This window comes from Nannospalax galili, unplaced genomic scaffold (assembly GCF_000622305.1).
Source record: "Nannospalax galili isolate Female #2095 unplaced genomic scaffold, S.galili_v1.0 scaffold510, whole genome shotgun sequence".
NCBI classification, from domain to species: domain Eukaryota; kingdom Metazoa; phylum Chordata; class Mammalia; order Rodentia; family Spalacidae; genus Nannospalax; species Nannospalax galili.
This window is the reverse complement of record NW_008329677.1, coordinates 262923-272422: the sequence shown is the minus strand read 5'-3', so window position 1 is coordinate 272422 and position 9500 is coordinate 262923. Positions and strand designations below refer to the sequence as shown.

At 50.1% G+C, this 9500-nt stretch overlaps 1 protein-coding gene across 1 annotated transcript in view; it reads left to right on the top strand.

Annotated features, from left to right (window-relative positions):
• Positions 1-1438: 1438 nt before the first annotated feature.
• Pax1 (paired box 1) overlaps positions 1439-9500 on the top strand; it is an 11862-nt gene continuing 3800 nt past the window's right edge. Inside the window, exons 1-4 of the mRNA XM_008841246.1 lie at positions 1439-1761; positions 2209-2838; positions 4328-4470; positions 5183-5402. Coding sequence (XP_008839468.1) covers positions 1494-1761; positions 2209-2838; positions 4328-4470; positions 5183-5402 — 1261 coding nt within the window. The 5' untranslated portion in view covers positions 1439-1493. The remainder of the gene's footprint in view (positions 1762-2208; positions 2839-4327; positions 4471-5182; positions 5403-9500) is intronic.

Below are 9500 nucleotides of genomic sequence, written 5' to 3'. Positions count from 1 at the left end.
CATTGGTAGGGAGTAGGTGAGTTGGCTTTTAATGCCAGGGCCAGAGACTTAAGGGCTATGCAAACTGCCACTTAAGTAGAGAAAGAACCCCTGGTAGTTTAGACCTTCTCCAAGTTGCTAGCGCTAGGGAGAGGCTAGATCAGACTGGTCAGGATGGAAGGATGCAGGATTTCATGGCCTGGCTGAAAAGAGCTGTCTTTCTGGCCAGGAGCTCAGTCATTTAACCTTCTGCAGACAGCCAGGATGCTTGGGGGAGGGGAACAACAGGTTGGACTGTCTTTCCTGCTTGCTCTCTATGTCACTTCTTGGAGAGGAATGAGTTCTGGTGGGTGGGCTTTGTCATTAGAGACAGAATCTGGAATGTGCCCCTTTCAGGTCATTGAGATCACTTCATATTACTCCAAGGGAGCTGGTGACTATTAGAAGCTAAAGACTTTCTTGAGAACAGGGTGGAAGAGTAAGACAGAAATAAGAGTCAGTTCCAGGACCAGCCACGGGAACCATCCTTCCCAGGTACCCTACCAAAATGAACCAACCCTTCCTTCTTTCTTCCTGCCCTGATGGTCCACCAACCATGATATCAGCTAACTTATCTCTTGCTTCTGCCAGGGGAAGGGGGTGATTGAGGAAGCCACACACTAAAGACCTTGCCAGGATCAACTTCTATCTTCTGTGTTAGTAATAGTGGTAGAGGTGGGCACAAAATTAAACCAAAACTAAAACTAGCAGTGATGCATAAGCAGTTTGAAATGGCTTCTTTACCATTCCCAAAGGGGGCTGGGGAGGCTGTAAGGAGTTACAAGAGATTGGATGGTCCAGGGACCTGGCAGCTGGGTTTGGGATAGTGCATGTTCCTGAAGTGTGTGTGTGTGTGTGTGTGTGTGTGTGTGTGTGTGTGTAGAAGGGGATTACCTTTACCTGTGACCTGGGCTCAGCCCAAACGCGTTTTCTACAAGGCACCTCCTCCTACCCCTACAGGGCTTACTCTCTGAGTCTGTCACATACCCAGCTAGGTCTAGGCACACAGGAAGGCCCTGTCCTCAGCACTAAAGTGCTGGCTAGAAAGATGACAGCTTGGCTTAGCTCACAAGCTCCCATCAGGCCCAGAACAATGTGTGCAGCTCTACTCTTGGGCTTTAGCCACAATTCAAGCCGCGGGGGGGGCTGTATGTAGAGACAAGAGAGAGGAGGGTCTAGTGAGCTGGCAGCTGGGTGTGTGATAGTGCATGTTTCTGAAGTGTGTGTGTGTGTGTGTGTGTGTGTGTGTGTGTGTGTGTTTTCCGGAGGTGGGGTGGAGAAAGGCGGAGGGGGGAGGCCAAGAGGAGGGGTAGAGTTTCTGGGCGGGGAGGGGGGCGCCGGGGTGCGGTGACGGGAACCAATGAGCTGCCAACTCTCGAGTCTCCGGCGTGACTGCAGAGATTGACGTGGAGGACACGTCAAATTGATTCTCGCAACGCCGCAGCTTCCCGGTCAGACGAATTTCTCCCAATCGGATGAAGTTGACCCTGGGCTTGGGGTCGCGGGCCTGGAGAGTGTCGTGGGAGCGGGAGGCGGCGGCAGACCCCCGGGCAGACGGCGGGGTGCTGGGCAGCGGCGCACTGCGCTTTTCCAGCCCGCGGCCCGGCCGCCGCGGCTCTAGGCTCGCGCGCGCCCTCCCTCTATGCCTCTCCGGCGGTGGCGGCGCCCGAGCTCTCCCGGACTGCGCCGGGCCCAGCCCCCGCCGTTCCGGCGTCAGGCAGCTGGCCCGCCCGCGCGCTATGGGTAAGGGCCGAGCTGCCGGCCGGGCCCGGGCGGGCGAGGTGCGGGGTCCACACTCTCCGCCTCCCTTCCCTCTGATCCGCGTTCCCGGGGCAAAAAGGTGCTGGGTCTCGAACGACCCGCCTTCTCCATTTGTCCTCAGCCCTCGAGGGGACCGTCCCTTAAGTTCAGGAAGGGGGTAAAGATGGGACGCAAGTCGCGAAACAGCACCGAGGGCTGAAACACGAAATGCCTCCCTCTGGGGTCCCCGACTTTCCCTGGCGCTCTGGGATCTGGTTCCAGGCGTTTGGCCTCAGAATCTGAGATGTCGGGGGTGGGCTGGGAGGGGGGGGATCTGCGGGTGACCTTGAGAGTCGCACGGGGTGCAGTCCACAGCCCCGCGAGACCACCGTTCGCTAACCGCTGGTGTTTTCTCCCCCGCCGGCTCACTCCCATTCTGCGCGTCCGCAGAGCAGACGTACGGCGAAGTGAACCAGCTGGGTGGCGTGTTTGTCAACGGCCGCCCGCTGCCCAACGCCATCCGATTGCGCATCGTGGAGCTGGCACAGCTGGGTATCCGACCCTGTGACATCAGTAGGCAACTCCGTGTCTCCCACGGCTGCGTGAGCAAGATCCTGGCGCGGTATAACGAGACGGGCTCCATCCTACCCGGGGCCATCGGGGGCAGCAAACCGCGCGTGACCACCCCCAATGTAGTCAAACACATCCGGGACTACAAGCAAGGAGACCCTGGCATCTTTGCCTGGGAGATCCGCGACCGGCTACTGGCCGACGGAGTCTGCGACAAGTACAATGTGCCCTCGGTGAGCTCCATCAGCCGCATTCTGCGCAACAAGATCGGCAGCCTGGCGCAGCCCGGGCCCTATGAGACAAGTAAGCAGCCGCCACCGCAGCCTGCGCTGCCCTACAACCACATCTACCAGTACCCCTACCCTAGCCCAGTGTCGCCCACGGGCACCAAGATGGGCAGCCACCCCGGGGTCCCCGGCTCAGCAGGCCACGTCAGCATTCCGCGTTCATGGCCCTCGGCACATTCGGTCAGCAATATCCTGGGCATCCGGACGTTTATGGAGCAAACAGGTCAGTCATGATGTCTTCTGCAACCCTCTACGAAGGGACAGAATTGGGGGCGGGAGGACCATGAGAGATGATCGAGGGGTTAACATGCCCTTCTTCTCCAAGGACCGAGTTTGGCTCAGAAAGTAGTTCAGAACTGGCCTCACAGGCTGAGGGTCCAGAACCTTCTGTGGGAGTCTTTGGACATCTTGAACTTTTTATGACAAATATGGAAAATATTTCCCAAATAGAAAAGCAGTCTCAGACCACAAATTCAGAGGCCTGAAATTGTGCTTTTCCATTCTTGCAAAAAGAATGCAAATGCCTATCGCCAAATCTAAGCCAAACAAATGGCTGGGGCCATCCTGTGACCCTTTGTTTAGCTTTCAGCATCCTTCAAGGATTCTCTCTGAGCTTCCTTAGGAACCAGTGGCTCTTTTGAGTAAAAGGGAAAGGGCCTGGGTAGTGTGGCCCAGATCACTGTCAGGTTCAGAGGCCTTGTAGTACTCTTTTGGATGGGGGTAAAGGTGTCTCATTCCCTGCAGGGACAGTCTTAATGACTTTGCCTGCAGTTAAAAACCATCAAATGTTGGTAAACTCTGTTGGCTGTAAAAGGCTGTAGATTTCAGGCAATTTTGATGCTTCTGGCCTGAGGCTATATGTGCAGCATGGTCTCCTGCCAAGCAGCGGGTCCTGGGGACCATGTTCCCTTTCTTACCCCAGCAGACTCAGGAGGAGAGAAAGCAGCAAACAGCTCAGGAGAAATGAAAGAAAAAAGTGGGCTGGTAGCCCTGGACGCAGTGGGGCAGCCTCAGAGCCACTGTTCCTCGGAGTGGCTCTATCTCACTCAGTCTGGCACCTCCGTGGGAACCAAATCTTCCCGTGGAGCAGCAGCAGCAGCTGGTTGGGAGGTGGTGTTACCAGGGCTGCGTCCACATCTGGAGATTGCCTTCTACTGAGGGTACACACCTGAGCTGGGAGCCGCTTACTTGCTTGGGCCGTCAAGGCGTGGGTCCTAGGGCCGATGCATCATTCCGGACACTAAGATTGTCTGTCTCCAGAGCCAGTTGAGGAGCAAAATGGTCTCCCAGCTCTTTTTAAGCTAATTACGACTTTGAGAGGCTTACAAAAATTTCTTTCAGTGAGGTTGCTTGACCTTGAATTTAGACCTTTCTGGCCCTCACTTCCCTACAGTAGGGGAACTGACTCCAGGTATGCGTAGCCCAGCAGTACTCCTGCCTTTTCGCAAGAAGCGGGTCGAGGGTTGTGAGAAAAGAAGGGCAGGCTACTTCGCTTTTCATTCCTCCGCCCTGCTAGGAGCGAAAGCGAAACTCAGACCCCGTCACCCCTCCATCTTCGAAGGCCTTGGGAGCGCGAGGCAGCCTCCAGGTGCCGAGGGTGACATCTGGCAGCTTTTTAGGATTCTAGTTGGATCTTTGGCTTGTGTGAAAACATCTGGGTTAGAGGTCTACACGTGTGCACAGGCTTCCACTCCATCCAGTGTTCCCCACAGGGGCGCTGGCCGGGAGCGAAGGGGCCGCCTACTCCCCCAAGATGGAAGACTGGGCCGGGGTGAACCGCGCAGCCTTCCCAGCCACACCTGCAGTGAATGGGCTTGAGAAACCTGCCTTGGAGGCGGACATAAAATACACTCAGGTAACGTGAACGCAGGCATGGTCGGAGGTGACCTTCCCTAGGCCAGAAGAAGTCTTGGGGAAAGAGAGGGAGAGAGGGAGAGGGGGAGAGAGAGGGGGGGAGAGGGAGAGAGAGAGAGAGAGAGAGAGGGGGGGGAAAGGGAAGAAGAAAGGGGGAGAAGAGAGGAGGAGAGGAGAGGAGAGGAGAGGAGAGAAGAGAAGAGAAGAGAAGAGAAGAGAAGAGGAGAGAGAGAAAGAGAGAGAGAGAGAGAGAAAGAGAGAGAGAGAGAGAGGAGGAGAGGAGAGGAGAGGAGAGGAGAGAAGAGAAGAGAAGAGAAGAGAAGAGAAGAGAAGAGGAGAGAGAGAAAGAGAAAATGAATGAATCTCAGGCAGGTTTTGCACAGTCTGGTCTGGGAGTGTCTTCCAGCTGTCTACTGCTGTCCTCTCCCGCAGGTCCTAGTTTGGGCAGCCTGGGGCAATTTGGGGCTGGTTTGCCTTTTGCTAAAAAGCTGGAAGCCCCCTTTTCTCTAAACCCGGATGGAGGGTTACCACGACTTCCTCACTTTTGTTAGACATTTGAGTGGAGGTTTTTTTAGAAATCAGTTTTCCAGGGAGGCCTAGCAGTGACAAGCAACAAGAAAGAAACGAGCAGCAAGCAGCGTGTCGCCGTGGCGCATGCTGAAGAAGCCGGGAGGCGTTATCTGACTCAGGCCGTCTGTCCTCTTTATCCCCAGTCGGCCTCTGGCCTCTCAACAGTGAGCGGCTTCCTTCCGGCCTGCGCCTACCCCGCTTCCAACCAGCACGGAGTGTACAGCGCGCCCGGTGGCGGCTACCTCTCCCCCGGCCCGCCCTGGCCACCCGCGCAGGGACCGCCGCTGGCGCCTCCTGGGGCTGGAGTGGCGGTGCACGGCGGGGAGCTCGCGGCAATGACCTTCAAGCATCCCAGCCGAGAAGGTGAGGGGCACCTACAGAAAGCCAGGTGGATACTGTTTGGGAGCCTGGAGAAAGGGAGGAGAGGGAGGAAGGGGGAGGGTCAGGAAGAGACAAAGGGAGGAAGAGGGGGTGATAGAAGGGAAGGAATAGAGGGACACAGAAGGAAGGAGGAAGGAAGGGAGGGAGGAGAGAGAGGGGGAGAGAGAGAGAGAGAAGAGAAGAGAGGAGAGAGAGGAGAGGAGGAAGAGGAAGAGGAAGAGGAGGAGGAGGTGGAGGAGGAGAGGAGTAGAGAGGTTCATTGCTGACAGGTGTCTCTAAGAAATGGACACCAGAGGCTGAGAGAGTTCCCAAAACTTCCCCCTTGACACTACAGAGAGGAGGAAGAGGGTCAAACAAGAGTGATCAGTGTTCTTATACCCTTTATCAAGTTATTGCTCCTTTCTGACCTCCCCTAGAAGGGTCTGAGTGGCACCCTCCAGGCCTACATTGTGCAGCCTGCAAAACATTGCTTTCTGTGATGGACCTGTTCTGGCACTTTAAACTTACAGGTGGGGCTGGCCCTGTTAGTGGCACCCAGACCCCCACACCTAGACTTTTCCTTTGGTCACTGCCCACATGTTTCTTCCCTTTTAAACTTGGCCCCCACATTCCCTTCCATTCTTTTTCTTCAGCACAGTTCTGTGAGGAAAGCATAAGCATCTCAACCTTGCATTTCAGCCCAGATCCTTTGAATGCCATTTTTGGAGTTCTTTATTTCCGAAGGCAGTGTGCCTGGGAGTGAAGGCATACCTCTTCTTCTGTAAATCTATTCCTTAAAAAAGACAACTAGGAGATTTAATCCATGGGGCTGCTATGAATTAAATTATATTGTCCTTGTTTTTCACTGAATTTTGGCAAATGTTCACCTGCCCTTGACTCTGTCAATTTTGAGGATGCTTATATTAGACTCTATTAAAAAAAATAAACTTTATTCCCTTCCCCATGTGTCCCCTGAGGGAGTCCCAGCCCTTGCATAGGAGACCCTGCACAGACCTACAGGAGGTATGCTCTGGGATTTGGTAAGAGTCTTTGCTGGTTGATCTGCCCCACACCTGCCAAGGCTGGAGGGAGTGATAGTGGAAGTTGGTGGGTAGGCAGATGCTAGTGCCCTCCCTTTGGCCAAAAGCACTATTTTCAAGAAGTTTTGGTGAGGCAGTGACATGATCTAGGGGGTCTGGGGCGAATATCAGGGTGCCATTCACAGCAGTGGGGCAAAGAAAGAAAACAGCTTTTCAATTTGACCTTTCCTAGAAGAACACACACATACTGGAATATTAAGATGATACCCATTTGCCTAATTATTCAGAAATCCAAGTAAAGAAAGTTTACAAAACTGGACAATTAATTTTAACTTAAACACCTTCCTTAAAAGGTTCAGATAAAGTATTATGGAATAATTCAGACCCATCACAATGAATGATTTTCAAGCTAGCGTGCAAGCGTTTGTGCTAAGGACTGTAAAAAAAATTGTTCATTACAATTTCAATAATAGAATAGTTTGCTCATTTAGAGGAAAAATCTAAGAAAGAGAGAATTCTAAAAAACAGAATTTGAACTCCCATTAGCCCCACATCTAAGGACAGCTAAAAGGCTTCTGGGTGAAGCCTTCACTCAGGTTGCTGTCCTTAACTGTACTGGTTACTACCCATAGCTGTTGATAATCTAGACTGAAGTAAGATTTGCCTCACTGTGTAAACTACTTAGTTGAGCAGGTTTACTTGTATTAAAATAGTATAACCATGAATTTAAATGATTTCTTCTGGGTTGATCTCAAGGCAAAGTAAGACAGTGTCCTTTAACTTTAGAGGGAAGTAGTCAGTTTTCAGAAGGGCCACAAGGTCCTAAAGGTTCTTCAAGCTCCACTTTAGAAACCGATGATTAAGTGTGGATGAGATCCAAAGGTGACCATACAGTCACTCAGCTAAAGTGCTTGTAATCAACTTGGAAGGGGACCTGACTTAACATTTGGATTAATTTCTTCTTTTCTTTCTTTCTTTCTTTCTTTCTTTCTTTCTTTCTTTCTTTCTTTCTTTCTTTCTTTTTTCTTTCTTTCTTTCTTTCTTTCTTTCCTTTCTTTCTTTCACTTTCTTCCTTTCCTGTCTTCCTCCCTCCCTTCATTTTTTATTTCCTTATTTCCTTCTTTTCTTTCTTTTTTTTCCCTCTGAGACAGGGTCTTCCAATAACCCCAGCTGGCCAAGAACTTGCTATGTAGACCAGGCTGGGCTTGATCTCTAGGATGCTAGGATTAAAGGTACTCCCATACCTGGCTTCTGGTTGCTTTTCTTTATCAGATGCCTTTCAGAAACACAGAATATCCCATGGTGTTGGCAAGGGTGTTGAATCATCCTATCTGTTTCCTACTATGAAACATCCTGTCTTAAAAAATCTACAGCCATAGTTAGCTACCTTGGTTATTAAATTAATAACCTGGTGTTTCAATCCACACCTTCCTTAAAAGGTTCAGATAAAGTATTATGGAATAATTCAGATCCATCACAGTGAATGATTTTCAAGCTAGCATGCAAGCGTTTGTGCTAAGGACTGTAAAAAAATTTGTTCATTACATATTTTCACAGCATGAAAATTTCATACACACCTGGAGTGTGAATTTTCACTCTTCTCATTGGCAGACAAACAGACCTCAGAGATTGTCCTCAAGCTAGCCTTTGAAAAAACATGGCAGAAATTTACAAATTACTGACATTTATTTTTCAATAATTTCTTAAGCAATTAGTATCTTCAAGGAAAGCAACCCCATAAGAGAATATACTACCATTAATTTTTGTTCAATTCAGAATAGTAGGATTCACATTTAGTAACCTCTCAGTACAAAGTTTTCTTTGCTAAGACTATATGAAGTCATATTAATATGAATATAAATATACTCAGTAAAAATCAAATGCTTTTGATAATCTACTTTGGCCCCACTAACACAATATGCACTAGAGTGTCCTCAAAATTAGGTGCAAACAGGCATCTTACTAGTTTTCATGCCTAGAGTCATATTCAATGTCAGCTTATGCGTTACAATTTATTAACTTTATCTTGATGAAAGGTAGTTAGCCTGGGTTCCCTACTGTGGAGGTAAGAAAGTATGATTTGTGTTTTCTGGCTCCAGGAAGGAAGCTATAGTTCTTGGGAACGGAGAGAAGAATAGAACCCCATGTCATCTTCACAGGGAGGGGTGGTGACATTCTAGGAGACTCTACACCCACACAAAAGTCTTTGTCCTGGGACCTTCCTCCCCAAGGTGACTGGTCCAGTGACCTGTACTCAGTATATAGCAAGTATTCACAGCATGGTTCAGAGACCAGAGAAACTTTAGGGTTATAAAATAATTCCCAGCAAGGTTTTGCAAAAAGTGAAGATTTGGAAATCAAAACGGAGAGTGTTAATTTTTTTGTTTCCAGTAAGAAAACTTGCAGAAAGAAAACTTGGTATTTTTATATCCGTTTAAAGATAGCTTTAGTCTGATAACTCTGATCCAGGGTTAGTTCTTGGAGAAAATTAAAAGAGCATTTTCTCAGGAATCACCAGCTGACTTCCGGAAGCTCTGGAACGTCTCTGCCTAGTCCCCTCTCATTTGACCTAGCCTCCGTGCTTCTCTGGTTCTTTATCTCCTTGAGAACTCAGTCTCAGAGACTAGAGTCTGCAGAACGACCCCGGCTCCGAGTTCCCCTGATGGTACCCACCCACATTTCCCAGGGTCCCCTGGAAGACTATGGGAGGTAGGCGGGGTCTGAGATGACTGAGCTGGAAACAGCAGGGTTCGCCCTGAAGGTGGGTGGAATCCTCTCCTGGTTCTGGGTGTTTATTTGTCAACAGTTCATTTTCTCCACTTATCTCTAAGGTAACATGCTTTTGCTTGAGAAAACTCCTTCTCCTCCTCCCCAGATGTTTTCTAAACAGATCCTCGTTTATTGAAGTGTACGGAGGGGGAGGAAAGAAAAGGTCTAGATAATTGTTAGTCCTTCAGTCATAATTGTTTAGGAAAGAGCTGCGAGTCAGGGAGGCACCTAGGGTGTTCAGCCCTGGAAAGTCTTCAGACGTCTTCAGAATCTCTTCACAGCCAGGGGTGTG